We start from the raw sequence: 19,857 nt of genomic DNA on the forward strand, positions 1-19,857 counted from the left end.
CAACTAAATACACTTGCTGCTTCAGGAATGACATTTTATATTGTACAGTCAATTATTTGCAGTGTAAACAGTGTCATTCAGAAATAAAAACGACACCATAAAAATCATGACAGAATCCCTTTAAGCTCATTATGGGATAGGAGAGAGGAGGGAACTATAATGTATTACATTTAGCAGAGAGACATATTATGGGATGGACAGGCAGTGCCAACATCAGCCCAACTGCAAAAAACAAACAAACTCGGTTGTTACGTTGGTGTCCCTGTGCCCAGTGTCTGACTCATTCTATTCCTTCAGCTTTTACCAATGAGACTAGAACCCCCAGTTCAGACATAGGGACCCCCAGTACCAAACCCCCTGCCCGACATCATGTGACACAGGGTAAGACCCGACCTGGGCACAAGAATCTGACTTAATTTTATAGAGATTCTGATACCAGCCCTGCAGGGAAGGAACCACTTCCAGTCCAACGAGGAAAAGAATCTGATTTCCATAGAAACATACTGACAAGGAGTTGCAGTTGGGCATTTACATAATGAAATGAGATACAGTAACAGGGAAATCTCCCAAGTTCTCCCCATCCTCCCTCTTCTCTCCCCTTCTATATTTCTCCTCTCCCCCATTTGTCTCTCTACTCCCTAACCCCCTTTCCCTCCTCTCCTTCTGTCTCTCATCCCCTCTCCTTTCCTTTTCTCTCCCAACTGTTTGGCCTTACTCTCCCCCATCCTCCCTCTTCTCTCCCCTTCTATATTTCTCCTCTCACCCATTTGTCTCTCTACTCCCTAACCCCCTTTCCCTTCTCTCCTTCTGTCTCTCATCCCCTCTCCTTTCCTATTCTCCCCCAACTGTTTGGCCTTACTCTCCTCCATCCTCCCTCTTCTTTCCCCTTCTATATTTCTCCTCTCCCCCATTTGTCTCTCTACTCCCTAACACCCTTTCCCTTCTCTCCTTCTGTATCTCATCCCCTCTCCTTTTCTCTCCCCAACTGTTTGGCCTTACTCTCCCCCATCCTCCCTCTTCTCTCCCCTGCTATATTTCTCCTCTCCCCCATTTGTCTCTCTACTCCCTAACCCCCTTTCCTTTCTCTCCTTCTGTCTCTCATCCCCTCTCCTTTTCTTTTCTCCATTCTCCCCCAACTGTTTGACCTTACTCTCCCCCATCCTCCCTCCCCTTCCCTTCTATATTTCTCCTCTCCTCCATTTGTCTCTCTACTCCCTAACCCCCTTTCCCTTCTCTCCTTCTGTCTCTCATCCCCTCTCCTTTGCTTTTCTCCCCCAACTGTTTGGCCTTACTCTCCCCCATCCTCCCTCTTCTCTCCCCTTCTATATTTCTCCTCTCCCCCATTTGTCTCTCTAATCCCTAACCCCCTTTCCTTTCTCTCCTTCTGTCTCTCATCCCCTCTCCTTTTCTTTTCTCCCCCAACTGTTTGGCCTTACTCTCCCCCATCCTCCCTCTTCTCTCCCCTTCTATATTTCTCCTCTCCCCCATTTGTCTCTCTGCTCCCCTAACCCCCTTTCCCTTCTCTCCTTCTGTCTCTCATCCCCTCTCCTTTCCTTTTCTCCCCCAACTGTTTGACCTTACTCTCCCCCATCCTCCCTCTTCTCTCCCCTTCTATATTTCTCCTCTCCCCCATTTGTCTCTCTACTCCCTAACCCCCTTTCCCTTCTCTCCTTCTGTCTCTCATCCCCTCTCCTTTGCTTTTCTCCCCCAACTGTTTGACCTTACTCTCCCCCAACCTCCCTCCCCTTCTATATTTCTCCTCTCCCCCATTTGTCTCTCTACTCCCTAACCCCCTTTCCCTTCTCTCCTTCTGTCTCTCATCCCTTCTCCTTTCCTTTTCTCCCCAACTGTTTGGCTTACTCTCCCCCATCCTCCCTCTTCTCTCCCCTTCTATATTTCTCCTCTCCCCCATTTGTCTCTCTACTCCATAACCCCCTTTCCCTTCTCTCCTTCTGTATCTCATCCCCTCTCCTTTCCTTTTCTCCCCCAACTGTTTGGCCTTACTCTCCCCCATCCTCCCTCTTCTCTCCCCTTCTATATTTCTCCTCGCCCCCATTCGTCTCTCTACTCCCTAACCCCCTTTCCCTTCTCTCCTTCTGTCTCTCATCCCCTCTCCTTTCCTCCCCCAACTATTTGACCTTACTCTCCCCCATTCTACATGGGATGGTGCAAGTCCAAAAGTCATGGATAAGTAGAGGTCTCCCTACAGACACATGGTGTTGCGTAGAGCAGGGAGCCAAGAGTAGGGAAGTTTGTCACACAGACTTGGGAGGTGTCTCGCTCCATTCAGAGCCTTCATCTCGTGACTCATCTTCACTGCAGCCCAAGTGTCTGTGACGGGAATGGAAAAACCACAAGCAGAGCAGTTTGTTACAGTTTATATGTGGGTTGCTCTGGTGATGGAGCTGAGTGGGTTTTTCTTTCTCTCCCTCTGCCACGTCAGGGACTGGATTTAGTATCTCCCAGAAATACACGTGTAACCTCAGATCTGCTGCTCTAGCTGTGGGTATGCGGCAATACTACTGAGTATATTCATTGTAGTAATTTGTATCCAATCCCAAGCCTTGTACAGGACAGGCCTTATCCATACTTCCCAACATTTAAAGCTATACCCTCATACTGTACTGTCTAAGGGAATCAATATGGCACCTCCCATTGCAATACAAATTTAACACTATATGTAAAGTAAGAGTACATATATCACACTGTGCTGTTACAGGAAATTTAATTTGGCATCTATTCTACCCCAACAAGGCTAATAAATAGTCAGTAGACATAAGTGCTCTCACGGCTGCATTGACAAACATTTCATGCCACCCCTATTGTCAACACTGTCTGTGTTTAGATCCTGTCCCTGATTAAATATCTCAAGTTAAGAGGTTCCCTGAGGTAATTTATTGAAGTATGTTCCTGCGAAAATGTACAGAAATAGGGATTGGTAACACTAGATACAGTAGGTACCTAATATATAGAGACAAGAGGAAAGTGTTGGAAGGGTTACTGTCTGCTCTCTCTCATTTCCCTACAGAAATAGGGATTGGTAACACTAGATAGGTACCTAATATATAGAGACAAGAGGAGAGTGTTGGAAGGGTTACTGTCTGCTCTCTCTTATTTCCCTACAGAAATAGGGATTGGTAACACTAGATAGGTACCTAATATATAGAGACAAGAGGAAAGTGTTGGAAGGGTTACTGTCTGCTCTCTCTCATTTCCCTACAGAAATAGGGATTGGTAGCACTAGATAGGTACCTAATATATAGAGACAAGAGGAAAGTGTTGGAAGGGTTACTGTCTGCTCTCTCTCATTTCCCTACAGAAATAGGGATTGGTAACACTAGATAGGTACCTAATATATAGAGACAAGAGGAAAGTGTTGGAAGGGTTACTGTCTGCTCTCTCTCATTTCCCTACAGAAATAGGGATTGGTAACACTAGATAGGTACCTAATATATAGAGACAAGAGGAAAGTGTTGGAAGGGTTACTGTCTGCTCTCTCTCATTTCCCTACAGAAATAGGGATTGGTAACACTAGATAGGTACCTAATATATAGAGACAAGAGGAAAGTGTTGGAAGGGTTACTGTCTGCTCTCATTTCCCTACAGAAATAGGGATTGGTAACACTAGATAGGTACCTAATATATAGAGACAAGAGGAAAGTGTTGGAAGGGTTACTCTCTGCTCTCTCTCATTTCCCTACAGAAATAGGGATTGGTAACACTAGATAGGTACCTAATATATAGAGACAAGAGGAAAGTGTTGGAAGGGTTACTGTCTGATCTCTCTCATTTCCCTACAGAAATAGGGATTGGTAGCACTAGATAGGTACCTAATATATAGAGACAAGAGGAAAGTGTTGGAAGGGTTACTGTCTGCTCTCTCTCATTTCCCTACAGAAATAGGGATTGGTAACACTAGATAGGTACCTAATATATAGAGACAAGAGGAAAGTGTTGGAAGGGTTACTGTCTGCTCTCTCTCATTTCCCTACAGAAATAGGGATTGGTAACACTAGATAGGTACCTAATATATAGAGACAAAAGGAAAGTGTTGGAAGGGTTACTCTCTGCTCTCTCTCATTTCCCTACAGAAATAGGGATTGGTAACACTAGATAGGTACCTAATATATAGAGACAAGAGGAAAGTGTTGGAAGGGTTACTGTCTGATCTCTCTCATTTCCCTACAGAAATAGGGATTGGTAGCACTAGATAGGTACCTAATATATAGAGACAAGAGGAAAGTGTTGGAAGGGTTACTGTCTGCTCTCTCTCATTTCCCTACAGAAATAGGGATTGGTAGCACTAGATAGGTACCTAATATATAGAGACAAGAGGAAAGTGTTGGAAGGGTTACTGTCTGCTCTGCACATAAGGAGTTTTTACGTGGAAGCTCATGGGATATTTTGTGTTTCCGAGGGATGGAGGGGTAACCACACACGCACACATGGTTTGTCTGATAAGGGAAGTTACTTGTAACTAGTTGCTCTGCTATGAGAGGTCAGCGCTGCTCTATAACCTTCTGTATCACATGAAGCTCAAAATAACCGACTTATTGTACAGTCACTTCTATGGGATCCAATATGGCCCCTCTAAACATGTCCCTTCTCATGTGCAACAAGCCCAAAGATTCTGTTTGAATCGGTGTCACCTGCAAGAACCTTCGTCCGTAGAGAGAGAAGCGACGGCTTTAACCCTTCCCTCCCTGGCCAGTATCCTCTCGGCTTCCTTAGAGCCCGGGCAGGGATGTGACTCACTTGGCAGTGCCAGTAGGAAGGAAGTCTGTTGTGCGCCGGGATAAGAACAGGATGAGTTACAACACTTGCTCCTTATCCAGGGGCCTTTAATTCATGCATTGCCCTCTGGGGAGAGTCTTTATGTGCTGCAACAGGTTCCAGGTCTGCATTGACTGGTGCCAGGCTTACAGATAAGGAGGAGAGCAGAGGGGAATTGAAAGTAAAGCCCTGATCAAGGAAAAAAGAACAGGGTCAGAGTGGCCCATAATGATTCCAGGGACTGGCACTGTATCAATGGCACGATCTTTACTAGGGAACAGCTATGGGGGCTGCCATTCATTAAACAGCCAGAGCAGCTGCAGCAGATCAAGCTCCGCCCCCTGTGCCCGGGCACCACTCTTTGCATAGGGAAATAAAGGCCCAGAAATAAAGGCTGGTTCTATTGTATCAATGGTTGAGTCTGTAGACAGAGGCAACTAGGGAATAACCGGTTTATTGTTCCCCCTGTGACTCACTGTTTAGACCCAAGAAAGAGGAATTTAAATTAAAATTAAATGAAAAAAAAAGGTGGAAAATTGTATCGTGTCCCAAATTCACTGAGCCCCAGGGCCCAAATAATGGTTTTCTGGGATCTCAGAAGAACACAACTGCGTGTCTAATCTTTCCAAGATGTTCTTTGTTCTCATGATACATCACATGGCAGCCATCGACACCAGCCCCACATATCTATGGCATGTATAACTACATCTCCCACAATCCTTAGCAGCCCACAAGGAAAGGGATCTTCCACAATCTGCCATATTAAAGGGGGAAACGACTGAGCATCTCACTTTACCCAAAACACATTCAAAATCGCAGATTGTTTTTGTCTTAATAAAAACCCCGTTGTAGAGTTTACTTCTCCATTACAAGTAAAGGGGAAGTAAACAGTCACTTGCAGTGTAACGCCTATTACTTCTTGTCAGATTGCACCCGTGATCCTTTAACCTTCCCAGAACCCCTTAATCAGCTCCCAGGGGGCCCAGCTCCCAGGGGGGAATTTTGGAACCTGATTCAGCAGCTTCTTTATCTCATGCAAAGTCACATGTTTGGCACAAAGTGCAACTGTACAAGGGCAGAGACTCACGTAGAGAATTCAGGCTAAAAATCGTCTCTTCTTCGGGCGACTAACCCCCCCGCAATGACTTCCCAACTGGCTACAATCTAAATCGCCGGCGGAATGGCACTCGGAGCGATTCGTTTTCTGAAGTCGCCAGAAGTTTCCTTATGAGACGACTTCGCAAAAACAAAACGCTTCTAGGGTATTGTGGGTAGTTAGTCGCCTGAAGAAGGAGATTTGTCGACTGAATTTCCCGAATCTCCACGTGTGTCTCTGCCCTAAGGGAGATGAAAGTGAAAGGAACTTTCCTCCCCCTCCCCCATGGCTATACTGGTTTAATAGGAAATAGATCAGCTCTGCAATGTAACAGCAAAGGGAGACAATGGGGAGTCTGTACCTTAAAGGGGAAGTAACATTTAAATACATAAATGACTTTTATATGAAATGTGACATTGGGATTCCCCGGTACAGTCATTCTCTATATACACATTCAGTGGGATGTTGTAAGCTGTTGGTTCTTGTTGCTAGTAAATAAGGTTTCCATGTATCTCTTACTTAGCAACCAACCCTGAATTTCTTTCTGTGTAACACGTACACTGTTTGTAACAAGCGCTATCCAGAAACGTCTTTAAAGGGAAAGAAATAAAAGATGTAAATTGTAAGCAGTAGATGTCAGTAGCTGCACCGTTAATAAACTGATCTGATTTCTATTAACTGGGCATATATTGGGCATTGTGTGGGCACATGAAGGGAAGGATTTCAGCTGCAAACCCCAAAGCAGCACATTTGTTGTGTGTTCCCTTCCTAATGACTGACCTTTGCAGGAGAATGCAGCGGCACCCACGCAGGGCATGACGTTCAATGGGGGGGCTGTGCCAACTGCTGCAGTAGGCACGAGAGTCAGAAGCCAGAGATAAAGACCCTCCTGGCACCATCTCAGCCCTTTGTACAAAGCAGTTGTTTGGGGGGACACTGGAAGGATCCCTTGTACTTCATGGGGTGAATCTTGTGTCTGGGTAAAAGGCAGTGGGCACCTAGGGCAATGCCACTCACAACCAGGGCATGGGCTTTAATTGTATTTAAAGATACTCACACACAGTAACAGTCACTGCTTGGCTAATGTAAGTAGGAAGAGAGGGCTGGGGCTGCCCCGTACCCCCCAGTACCAAATTAAATACCAGAGAGAATGACCCACAATTCTATTATGGGTGCTTTAGGGGAAAAGTGGGGCCGGCCTATTACCTCACTTTAAATTGTGAATACGAACGAGGAAAAGGTTAACTGACAAACCTATAATGTAAATAGGGTGCAGGGGTGAGACAGCACCACCACTAGCACCCCAATACTCTTGTATATGAAAAAGGGCTTTGCCAGAAACGTGTTGTGCAAATAAAATAACTGCAGTTGACCTACGAGTGCCTGGCTCTACTTTTTCTCTTTGATTTAGCACCCCAATACCCCCAACTTTGTCCTATTGGTAAATGGATGATTCCATACTGTAGGGTGGGCCTCCTTGGGTGTGTGTGTGTGTGTGGTAGGGGGTTAGTGCAGTCAATATGGGTGGCCACCCCAAAGGCCAAGGAGGGGGTGCCTATTTACTGTATTAAAGGAGAAGGAAAGCTACAGAGGCAGTTTATTGCCAATAGATTAGCCACAATAGTGCGACTATAACACTATATTTATTCTGCAGAATGCTTTACCATACCTGAGTAACCAGCTCTAGAAACTCTCTCTGTTTGTTTAGGATAGCAGCTGCCATATTAGCTTGGTGTGACATCACTTCCTGCCTGAGTCTCCACCTGCTCACTCATAGCTCTGGGCTCAGATTACAGCAGGGAGGGGAGAGGAGCAAACTGAGCATGCTCAAGCCCTAGCCCTAGAGATTTAAGCTGAAAACAGGAAGTCAGATAAAGAAGCCCATGAGTACACAATAGAAGGAAAGAAATGTGGTGCTGGAGTATTATATAGACCTTTCTGATAAAGCTGACTTAGTTTTAGCCTTTCCTTCTCCTTTAAATGCCTGTCACTATGATGTGGTAGAAGCAGGGAATGGCAGTCTGGCAGGGGAGGTGGGGGCAGAAATGGCGAGACACAGGGCACAGCAAGGGATTGTGTCAGGGCTCCGGAATTGCAGGAATTTATTAGGAATGTCTGGGTGGGACCTTAGTCACATGGCTGGGGGGGCAGGTTACCTACAGGCAAAGGAAAGGGGCGGAGCCTTACAGGTGGTCAGCAGAGTGGCACTTTTACTGGGGGGGGTAATTGATTCAGTGGGGCAGCCGAGCCCATTGCAGCCGCATCACATAATAACTGGCTTTGCTTTCCCAGCATGCCTTGGGCCCCACGCACCATGTTTCCTAATTGCAAGGGGGGGGCTGATTAATTGAAGGAAGCGACAAGGAAATCCAATTATCTGCTGGAAAATGAGCAGCCAGCCCGCCGCAGCCCGCAATGCTGCCAAAGCCTCCCGCCTCTTGGCTTCAGAGAGCAAAGTCTTGTTTTTCCAGGGATCTGAGGATAAGACCATATAAGGGAATGCCAGCCAGTGACTGCAACTCCCGGCATCCTTAGTTCCGCAACAGCAGCAGAGACTTTACTTACAATTAGTTGCTGCGAGAGAACAAAAACAGCTGGAAAATAATCTTTTGTTTGGCACAAGGGGTTCTCATGACACTATGGTGGGTGTGCCCGTAAGTACAGGGTGGCAGAGGGGTATAAACAGGGCCGGAATGATACGCCCTTCTCTAGTATCACTGCTTGGCACCAGGCTACAAGCATAGCTCATATGGAATATGTAGGGAAGGTTGGCAGATACTGGGCACAGGATCTCCTTATGGTGAGTGGGCACAACACAAAATAACTTTGTTCTCCCGGCATAGACTCCCAGCACAGTAGGGACAACACCGAACAGGGATTATTAATAATGCAATGAGCTCATTCATAAGAACTGGTGTGTGATACTTAGCATTTAGCGTGTGCCGCTCATGTATCATTTAATGGCTCTGTAATAACAACTCCTTGTTATGTTAGCAGCAAAGGCAACAGGGAACAGACTCCCAGCAGGGGTGGTAGGACTAATACCATAAAGGAATAGGAGGGAGAATGAAAGGGGGATAGATACAGGGAACAGACTCCCAGCAGGGGTGGTGGGACTAATACAGTAAAAGAATAGGGGGGAGAGTGAAAGGGAACATAAGTTAGTGATACTTTACAGAAAGGGGGATAGATACAGGGAACAGACTCCCAGCAGGGGTGGTAGGACTAATACAGTAAAGGAATAGGAGGGAGAGTGAAAGGGAACATAAGTTAGTGATACTTTACAGAAAGGGGGATAGATACAGGGAACAGACTCCCAGCAGGGGTGGTAGGACTAATACAGTAAAGGAATAGGAGGGAGAGTGAAAGGGGGATAGATACAGGGAACAGACTCCCAGCAGGGGTGGTAGGACTAATAGAGTAAAGGAATAGGAGGGAGAGTGAAAGGGGGATAGATACAGGGAACAGACTCCCAGCAGGGGTGGTGGGATATTAAGTAGGAAGGAAGACAAATACCCTGTTGGGTGTCAGTTGCTCAAGACACGTGGTTGCCCCTAGAGGCAGGTCTGTGCAATCAGTTTGGATATGAAGATGCCAAATGTAACACCCGGTGCCCCAGTAGCAGCGCCAGCAGTTGGCACACATTCATGGCACAGTCTCCCCTGGGTCCTACCTCGCTTTCAGCTCCTTGTGCTCCTCGCGGGTCTTGCTCAGCTCCAGCTGCAGACGAGCCCTCTCCTTGGCCACCGAGTCCAGAGTTTTCCGTGCGTCCGCCAGCTCCGTCTCATACGCCGACTTGATGCCCGACACCTCGCGGCTGACGACCTCTTCGGACTCGGTGATTCGCAGACGCAGCCCGGCGTTCTCCAGCTCCAGGGAACGCACCTTGTCGATGTAGACGGCCAATCGGTCATTGAGCCCCTGCAGATCTTCCTTCTCCTGCAGGCGGGTGATACGGGTGGGGGAGAGTGGGGTGTGGGTGCTGCGGGTCGCCCGCTTCTGACCTGGGGTCTCCATAGCTTGTTGAATTCACAGCTGACAGTCAGTGTCCTCTGCTTTCCTTCTCCAACTGACAGTCTGCTGTGCCCTGTGCCTCCCAGTTACATCCACAACTGCCAGCCCCTGGGAGGGACCCGAGGAGGAGGAGGAGGTGCTTAAAGGGAAAGGAAAACCGAAATCATGGAAGACGCAGCAGCTGCAGAACCTCTAAGAGCCGGCGGAGCTGTCACTCACCAATAACATCGGCAATGACCAAAGCCTTGTCTGTCTGAGGGGAAACAGCTGTTACACAACTACAACTTGCTCCGGAAACCCCTTACCCAGAAAGGCTCCAAATTACAGAAAGGCCGTCTCCCACAGACTCCATTTCATCCGAGTTTTTTAAAAACGATTTCCTTTTTCTGTGTAATAATAAAACAGTAGTTTGTACTTGATCCCAACTAAGATATAATTAATCCTTATTGGAGGCAAAACCAGCCTATTGGGTTTATTTCATGTTTATATGATTTTCTAGTAGACTTAAGGTATGAAGATCCAAATTAAAGAAAGATCCGTTATCTGGAAAAACTAGCGTTCTGGATAACAGGTCCCATACCTGTACGTGTCCCATCGCTAGTTTGCTCATCCCTGAATGTTACAGCAGGACAGAGCAATGGAAAGCTTTCCAGATGTTGCAGAACTACAACTCCCAGAACCCTCAGCTACTCTGTATATTCTACAAACTAAACTGGGGGGGGGAGGGTGTCGATCTGACAGTCCCTGTGATAAGACTCACCCCCCAAATAAAACCAACAAAATCATTATTACATTTTATCTGTCCAATTTCATGTATCTGATAACCGAGACAGCATATCAAGGGTTACTCCATTGGTAACTTGGGTCCTTTATGGGGTACACATATGGCCCCTAGAGTGGTAAATCAGATAGCAGCCTGATACCCCTTATAGCCAATCAGCAGTCAGCTTTGTGCAGCCCAGGGCAGTTGGGTGAATAGAAGCAGCATTCTGATTGGTTGCCGTGGGTTACAGCAGTGATACAATGTTGCACATAGTCTTTCTCATTTCCTGATCTTCGGCCCTATGGCTCCACTCACACAGGGGCCACAAAAGCAATTACCCACGGGCATCCTCTATGTGTTTGAATAGTGGTGGGGTTATTTATTATTTAAAGGGGAAGTTCACCTAAACATTAACTTTTAGTATGTTTCAGATAGGAGTCCTTTAACTGTATGCGTCAGCCTGTTTATTCTCACTCTCTCCAGCCTGACTCACTCTCTGGTTGCTAAGGTTAGCAGCCCTGACAACAAGAAGATCATTTATAAGATCATCTTTTATCATCTTTTAACCAATACCTGGTTGCCTGGTTAACTTACCCTAGCAACCAGACTATAGAACTGTAAATCGTTATACTTGAAGCCCCGCACTGATAAATTGTGCTCAGTACAGGGGAATAGATATGCTGGGCCAGTTTTATTCTATGGGATTATAACACAATAGGGGGGCTATGAGAGGAGATAAGAAAACTTGAGGACATACTGGGATTAGATGAAACTGAATCAGGAAAATACATTATAAAACTAAGAAAATGAACTTTCCCTTAATCAAAGTGTTTTTACCTTTCCCTGAAGACGTCAATAGGCAGGTGAATCTGTAAAAAGCAAAAAAAAATCCTTCATTTAATCCATTTGCTGTTTGTGAATTGTAACGTTCTGATGTCGCCTGCACTTTCTCAAGTCTGCCTTATACGGGTGGCTGACATTTCAGTTAACTTTTAGTATATTATAGTAAAACAGCTAATTCTAAGCAACTTTTCCGTTGGTCTTCATCATGTATTTCTTATAGTGTATAAACGATTTGCCTTCTTCTTCTGACTCTTTCCAGCTTTCAAATGGGGGGTCCAAGCGTTTTCAATAGTCGCCCAAAGTTGCCTCAGTGAGGCAACTTCGGGCGACTATAGAAAACTCATCGCTGCGTGTGCATTAGTGCAGGCGACTTTTCATTCTAGCCTATGGGGAAAAAACGCTGAGGCAGTTCGGGGAGATGGTCGCTCAAAAGACGAGGCGATTAGTCGCCAGGCAACAAAATCTCCCCGAATCTCCTCGTGTGGCCTTACCCTAAGGCTACAAATATATTGTTATTGTTACTTTTTATTCCTCATCTTTCTATTCAGGCCTCTCCTATTCATATTCCAGTCTCTTATTCACATCAATGCCTGGTTGCTAGGGGAATTCGGACCCTAGCAACCAGATGGCTGAAATTGCAGACTGGAGAGCTGCCGAATAAACAGCTAAATAACTCAAAAACCATAAACAATGAAAACCAATTGCAAATTGTCTCAGAATATCACTCGTTACTTTATACTAAGGGGACCATTCATTAAGTTCGAGTGAAGGAATAGAAGAAAAAATACTTTGAATTTCGAAGTGTTTTTTTGGCTACTTCGACCATCGAATGGGCTACTTCGCCCTTCGAATCGAAGGATTCAAACTAAAAATCGCTCGACTATTCGACCATTCGATAGTCGAAGGACTGTCTCTTTAAGAAAAAACTTCGACCCCCTAGTTCGGCAGATAAAAGCTACCGAAGTCAATGTTAGCCTATGGGAAAGGTCCCTATAGGCTTTGCTGTCTTTTTTTGGTCGAAGGATAATCCTTCGATCGTTGGATTAAAATCCTTCGAATTGTTCGATTAGAAGGATTTAATCGAACGATTATTCCTTCGATCGTTCGATCGAACTATTTGCGCAAAATCCTTCGACTTCGATATTCGAAGGATTTTCATTCCCCAGTCGAATATCGAGGGTTAATTAACCCTCGATATTCGACCCTTGATACATTTGCCCCTAACAGTTAATTTAAAGGTGAACTGGAAGACTCTATACCCTTCCTTATAATAGTGCCTGTATAGAAGGCTTTCCTGTTTGTGAACCTTTTTAGTTGTTTCTTTTTGTTGTTCCTGTGTGAGCGGTTCATTATTTTGGATTTATATAACTGTACTTTAACTGGCCAGCTAATTTATCCTATATATATATATATAAAACAGGCCACAATACATAGTGAATAAAGTACCCCCTATTGTAAAATATAAGGATATTATTAGCCACCGAGGAGTTCTATGACCAGGTAAAAGCACAAGGCTGAAGGTGACTTCTAATATATTTTCCAACAGGGGGTACTTTATTTATTATAATACACACGTTTTAGTGAGTCATGTGACAGAAATGACATCACTATGCTCCATTTATAAATGATGACATCACTAAGCTCTGTTTATATATAATATATAGTGAATAAAGTACCCCTTCTTGAATATTATAAGGATAATGACCATATAAAAACAATACACAAGTTTCAGTGAGTCATGTGACAGAAATGACATCAGAACTCACCGTTTATAACTGATGACATCAGAACTCATTGTTTATAAGGATATAATTTACAAGATATTCTTGGCTTTTGTGTATTATAAGACAAATATTCTACTGCCTGAGAATAACAAGTATGGAGCCTTTTACCGGATGTTTTGTACATTTATGAGAATGTTTAACACCTTCCCTTTTATGATTCCAGAGCAATGTCCACAATTCGGCCATGGGAACGTTATTGGCGCTTACCGGTAATAAAGGACTTGTTTTCCTTCTTTATGATGTCACTCACGTTACTTACCCTTTTATATGTAAAAACAAATTGGACAAAAACACATTTATATTTTAAAGATTCCTTAATATTTCAATATTGTTTTATAATTAGCATTAATATCACAGGGAGAAATAAAAGGGATCCGCTGTGGTTTATTAATTACACCGGACTGTTTTCTTGATAAAAATTAATAATTAATAACTCAGCGTATTCTTTGAACCTCATCTATTCAACATTTTTCCCTGATTCCCCCTTTTAAAGATCTAACTCTGAATAATCTCTTTATATTCTGTACAGGTATGGGATCCGTTATCCAGAAACCTGGTATCCAGAAAGGCCATATCCCATAGACTCCATTATAATCAAATAATTTAAATATTAAAAATGATTTCCTTTTTCTGTGTAATAATAAAACAGTAAATTGTACTTGATCCCAACTAAGATATAATTAATCCTTATTGGAAGCAAAACCAGTCTATTGGGTTTATTCAATGTTTACATGATTTTTTTAGGAGATTTATGGAATGAAGATCCCAATTACAGAAAGATCCGTTATCTGGAAACCCCAGGTCCAGAGCATTGTGGATAACAGGTGTGTAAAAACGCTTAACGTCCGTTTTCTTATAATGTATTTTTTGATGTTTTCTGATTCAGGGACAATGATCTTGTTGAACTACAACCCTCCTCTGTATAGACTGATGCTATTTGGCTTTTTCAGGACTTTCTCTATAACATATGCTGTTGCCCTATGATGTGTGTTTGCTGAATGTGGGGGAGGAGCCTATTAATTGGCACAATTAAACAAAGACTAGTCCCTGTTCAGCATTCTACCCATGTGCTGCAGTTCTTTTATACCTCCTAAACTACATATCCCAGCATCCTCAGCCAACAACTACCCCTACTCTCCTTCTGTCACTTCATATCTATATATAGAGCTGTCAGCTCCGCTGTTACGTGTCTCAGCTCATGGCGCAGTATAAACATGTGACTTCATGCCGCCGCCATTTATCTACATGCTCCGTGCACTTTATTTGTCAGTGTTTGGATTAGGAGGGAGCAATGTACTAAATACTGCCAAGCCCCCCGCCCTCTAACTGCACAATGACCAGCTGTTTCTATAAACCCCAATGTACTTCTGTAATAAACGGGGCATCCCTGGGACCCACAGCAATTATATTCCTGGGCCCAACTCCCCTTCCCCCCCCATCTATAAACACTATGCAGTGATCACTCTCCCTCTCTTGGTAGGGAATCCCATAACCTGACTGTCCTTACAGTAAAGAACCCCTTCCTATGCTGATGGTGAGATCTCCTTTCCTCCCCACCAATGAATCACTCATTCCCCTCTCTTGGTAGGGAATCCCATAACCTGACTGCCCTTACAGTAAAGAACCCCTTCCTATGCTGATGGTGAGATCTCCTTTCCTCCCCACCAATGAATCACTCATTCCCCCTCTCTTGGTAGGGAATCCCATAACCTGACTGTCCTTACAGTAAAGAACCCCTTCCTATGCTGATGGTGAGATCTCCTTTCCTCCCCACTAATGAATCACTCATTCCCCCTCTCTTGGTAGGGAATCCCATAACCTGACTGCCCTTACAGTAAAGAACCCCTTCCTATGCTGATGGTGAGATCTCCTTTCCTCCCCACCAATGAATCACTCATTCCCCTCTCAGGTTCGGCTCTGCCCAATCAATACAATTTGGGTTTATGTCACAGAATACACTGTTTGCTCAGATGCATTAATGCATAACAACCAATCAGCAGGTGGCATTTACTGGTCACCAAGCAAATATTGGTTGCTATGGGTAACTTCACCAGGGCAAACTTAGTGGCTGTATATTACATATGGGGTATGATTTTATTAACTGTGCCCAGTGCCAAAGGGCAAGTGGAATCCACTGATCTCAAATCTCTTACTGTCTGATTGTCCCATGGACAGGAAAGTGGCAACAAATGGGCAGACCCAGAACATGCCCAGACTCAGCTCCCACCACACAGTCGATGCTGTCACCTAATCCCTGCATTTATTTTGGGAATCAGGCAGTTCAGACGCGCTCTAAAGCCAGACACTACCTTATCCTCCAGTATACAAGTCCTACAGTATCTATGCTCTCTGCCCTGAAGAGCTTGCACTCCTGTGCACATTTGTCTCCTGCTGGGGTTCCAATTAAACTCCCCTCTAACAACTCGGCAGCTGCTGATAACTGTATTTCAGCGGCAGAAGGCAGATGATCTACACACCACTGCTACATTGCTGCAGGAGTCAGAACCACCAGTGCAGGGACAGTGGAAGGATATGGGTGGGTTGCTGGGAATGGCACGTTTTGGGCAGTTGGGGAACTGTGGACTGTGACTCACGCTGTTTATTATCTCCAGGGATGAAACGCGGGCCCTGTAACGTTTGAAACCAAAGTCTCCTCTCTCAAGCCACTTTCTCCCGACCCCGCCTCTTTGTTGTTGCCATGGTGACGTTGCAATGTGTATGTTTTTGAAAAAAAAAACTTTGGACGGAGTTTATAGATTTTTTCAAATGTTACATTGACGGGAATGGGCCACACCCAGCGGGGGAAATACTATATTCCTACCCCCTCCCCATCCAAACAATTCGCCCACACACCCTGCGTCTCGCCCTGACAATCCTCTGTAACCAGCAGCTGCACTTTATTGGGGCGAGGGACAATGGCGCTGCTAATAGAGGGGGTTAAACTTACACCCCACCCTCCAATCCACTCCCTAAACAACATTAACCCATAAAACGCCTCATTGCTCCCTAATGGGAATGGCTGCCTATAAAAGCAAAGGTCGTGCCAATAAAAGTGACTCCCTATAGGCAGCGGGTGCATCAGATATCCAGGGAACGGGGGGTGCAGTGGCCTAGATACAGGGGTTCATATTAATAGTAGCCCCCCTCCAGGAGAAACTTGTTGCCAACAGGTTTAATTTGGCTTTGGTGAAGCAGTAGGGCAGCTCCGTCCCATATTAAAGGGGAAGTGTAAGAAAGGTGGTCAGGTTGGTGGATTATACGAATGGATTAACTGATGTGCCAGTGTGCAGCCAGTAGTGAGCGGCGGCAGTGAAATGGTTAACGAGAGGCAGATGTTTGTGACTCATTCTCACCACAGGGCAGACTGAGCCCTAATTATAAACGGCTCCTTGTGTGTTTATTTAACAATCAGGCTGCAGGGCTACTGGGGCGGCTATAGGGGCCCGGCAAATAATAGGGTCCCGGGATCTGATCAGCTTTAATGCAGCAATATCTTAGCTGTGGCCCCTGGGTGGGATCTGGCTAAGAGTTGTTTAGCAGCAGGGGTCCTCCAGGTCCTCCGCAGGATTTGAACACATTAGATTGTAAGCTCTTGGCCAGTCTTCACTCTTCATTAGTAAGGGGAGGGGCGTTCTTTGATCTAAATATTTGCACCCCTGAGTGACAACTGAAAATCATTCCTGTAGATTTTTGTATATATATATATATATATATATAGTATTGGGGTCTGTAACCCCCAACATTAGGTGCCATAGACTTTAGGAACAGGGCCAGATGCAATCAGGGGCAACTTGAGAGGGGGATAAAGGCGGTTGGGCCCCTAGGACTGATCTCAGACTGTTCTGTTTAAATTCGGGAATTCTGCATCAAAGCTACAAACCCTCCACCGGCCTCAGTTTTCCATTCCCACTGCCAAACCACCAAATCCCTGCCCCAAATCTCCCTCCCAATATCCAAATCTGCTTCTGGCTGTTCCCAGACTTGGGTGTGTGTGGGGGGGGGGGAGTCGGGCCTTGGTACAGGAGCTTGTGCCTGATTATACTGTTGATGGAGTTGCTTCAGGGAGCTGACTCCCGGCTGTGGTGGTAAAGGGATTCACTAGAAGGAAAAATGTGCGTGTATGTCCTATAATGGGATGGAAGATATATATTGAGTGTTCCTATAATTGACAATGTTGAATGGCAGAAGGAGTAGTAGGTGGGTGGAGTGGTGTCCCAGCAGAAGAGGTGCAGCTGGTGGATTTAAGGCTCACATACTATTCTCAGCTCTCTGTTTGTTTCCACTCGTTTCCTTAGATACGGGGAAGGGAAACCCAGAGTATTTTAGGCTCGCGGGGAGTGACGTTGCTCAAAGCACAAAGGGATTCCCAGCATCTCACATGTAAGGGCTTTGGCTCTTACTCACATAGTAGCCCCCGGGATCTGCCCTGTTTACTTGCCCCAGCCCTTACCCTACATTATGCTGATCAATTCCAATACAGGGGTGCAGGTTCCCTAGAAACATGTGAATGTGGTGCCCCAATGTGCACAAGGTCGAAGCATGGCGTCTTATTAAAGGGAAAGTCAACCCAAATATAAAAATGGACCTGATAAAAGAAAACATAATTCCAACATACATTTATTAGAAATATTAGGATTTGTCAGGGCTTTGAAAGTAATTAGTAAAGTTGCTGTTGAAAGCAGCGTTTGTTTAACTCCTGATTGTTATTTTTTAAACGATGTTGCAAAAGTCTTAGTTCCCCGGCAGCACAGACAGGTCTGTCAATCAGCTGACTTGTCCTACATCGTATCAACAGTCTGAGCCACCAGTGCAGAGAATAGAAACGGACAGACTTCCCACAGCAATACATATACACATAACTTAACCACAACTTGTAAGAAATGCATATTGCCAAGTTGCTTCCAAATATGTTTTCTTTTATTAGGCAGAAATTATTTTTTGGAGGGCGATATTCCCTGTCTCCATCTTGTCCTGCTGTCTCCATCTTGTCCTGCTGTCTCCATCTTGTCCTGCTGTCTCCATCTTGTCCTACTGTCTCCATCTTGTCCTACTGTCTCCATCTTGCTCTACTGTCTCCATCTTGTCCTACTGTCTCCATCTTGTCCTACTGTCTCCATCTTACTCTACTGTCTCCATCTTGTCCTACTGTCTCCATCTTGTCCTGCTGTCTCCATCTTGTCCTACTGTCTCCATCTTGCTCTACTGTCTCCATCTTGTCCTACTGTCTCCATCTTGTCCTGCTGTCTCCATCTTGTCCTGCTGTCTCCATCTTGCCCTACTGTCTCCATCTTGTCCTACTGTCTCCATCTTGTCCTTCTGTCTCCATCTTGCTCTATTGTCTCCATCTTGCCCTACTGTCTCCATCTTGTCCTACTGTCTCCATCTTGTCCTTCTGTCTCCATCTTGCTCTATTGTCTCCATCTTGTCCTGCTGTCTCCATCTTGTCCTACTGTCTCCATCTTGCTCTATTGTCTCCATCTTGTCCTACTGTCTCCATCTTGCTCTATTGTCTCCATCTTGTCCTGCTGTCTCCATCTTGTCCTACTGTCTCCATCTTGCTCTATTGTCTCCATCTTGCCCTACTGTCTCCATCTTGCTCTACTGTCTCCATCTTGTCCTACTGTCTCCATCTTGCCCTACTGTCTCCATCTTGCCCTACTCTTTCCATCTTGACCTACATTCTCCATCTTGCCTTACTGTTCCCATCTTTCCCTTCTGTCTCCATCTTGCCCTACTGTCTCCATCTTGACCTACATTCTCCATCTTGCCTTACTGTTCCCATCTTTCCCTTCTGTCTCCATCTTGCCTTACATTCTCCATCTTGTTCTTCTGTCTCCATCTTGTCCTACTGTCTCCATCTTGTCCTACAGTCTCCATATTGCCCTACTGTCTCCATCTTGCCCTACTGTCTCCATCTTGTCCTACTGTCTCCATCTTGTCCTACTGTCTCCATCCTGTCCTACTGTCTCCATCTTGCCCTACTGTCTCCATCTTGTCCTACTGTCTCCATCTTGTCCTACTGTCTCCATCCTGTCCTACTGTCTCTATCTTGTCCTACTGACTCCATCTTGCCCTACTGTCTCCATCTTGTTCTTCTGTCTCCATCTTGTCCTACTGTCTGCATCTTGTCCTTCTTCAGGTTTGGCTTTTTCATGACTTTGGGTCTTTTCGCGGCTTCAGGATTTCAAGTTTGGCTCTTTTCGTGACTTTTGGACTTTTCTTGGCTTCAGGATTTCAAGTTTGGCTCTATTTGTGACTTCGGTTCTTTTCGTGACTTCGGGTTTTTTCGCGGCTTCAGGACTTCAAGTTCGGCTGTATTCGTGAATTCGGGTCTTTTTATTTTTCGACTTTGGCAGTTTGGTACAACTTCGGCGCTGCCAAGGGGGGCCCGGCTGTGCTGCAGTTTTTGAATCCTACATTTGAATCCAAGTTTTCTTTTTTGATATCTAAAACATGTTCTCTAACACGATTTTGAAGTGGAAGGGAGGTTTGACCAACATACTGGATATGAGACGCATTGCATTCCAGCGCACAGACTACGAAGCCTGTGTTACAATTGATATATCTTTTTATAGTGTTTCAGT

At 45.1% G+C, this 19,857-nt stretch overlaps 1 protein-coding gene across 1 annotated transcript in view; it reads right to left on the reverse strand.

The window, feature by feature from the left end:
* LOC108700617 (lamin-A-like) overlaps window positions 1–9,954 on the reverse strand; it is a 30,473-nt gene extending 20,519 nt beyond the window's left edge. Inside the window, 1 exon segment of the mRNA XM_041574563.1 lies at window positions 9,543–9,954. Coding sequence (XP_041430497.1) covers window positions 9,543–9,886 — 344 coding nt within the window. The 5' untranslated portion in view covers window positions 9,887–9,954.
* Between the last annotated feature and the right edge of the window lie 9,903 nt (window positions 9,955–19,857).

The sequence above is a fragment of the Xenopus laevis genome, chromosome 8S, assembly GCF_017654675.1.
Source record: "Xenopus laevis strain J_2021 chromosome 8S, Xenopus_laevis_v10.1, whole genome shotgun sequence".
Lineage (NCBI taxonomy): Eukaryota > Metazoa > Chordata > Amphibia > Anura > Pipidae > Xenopus > Xenopus laevis.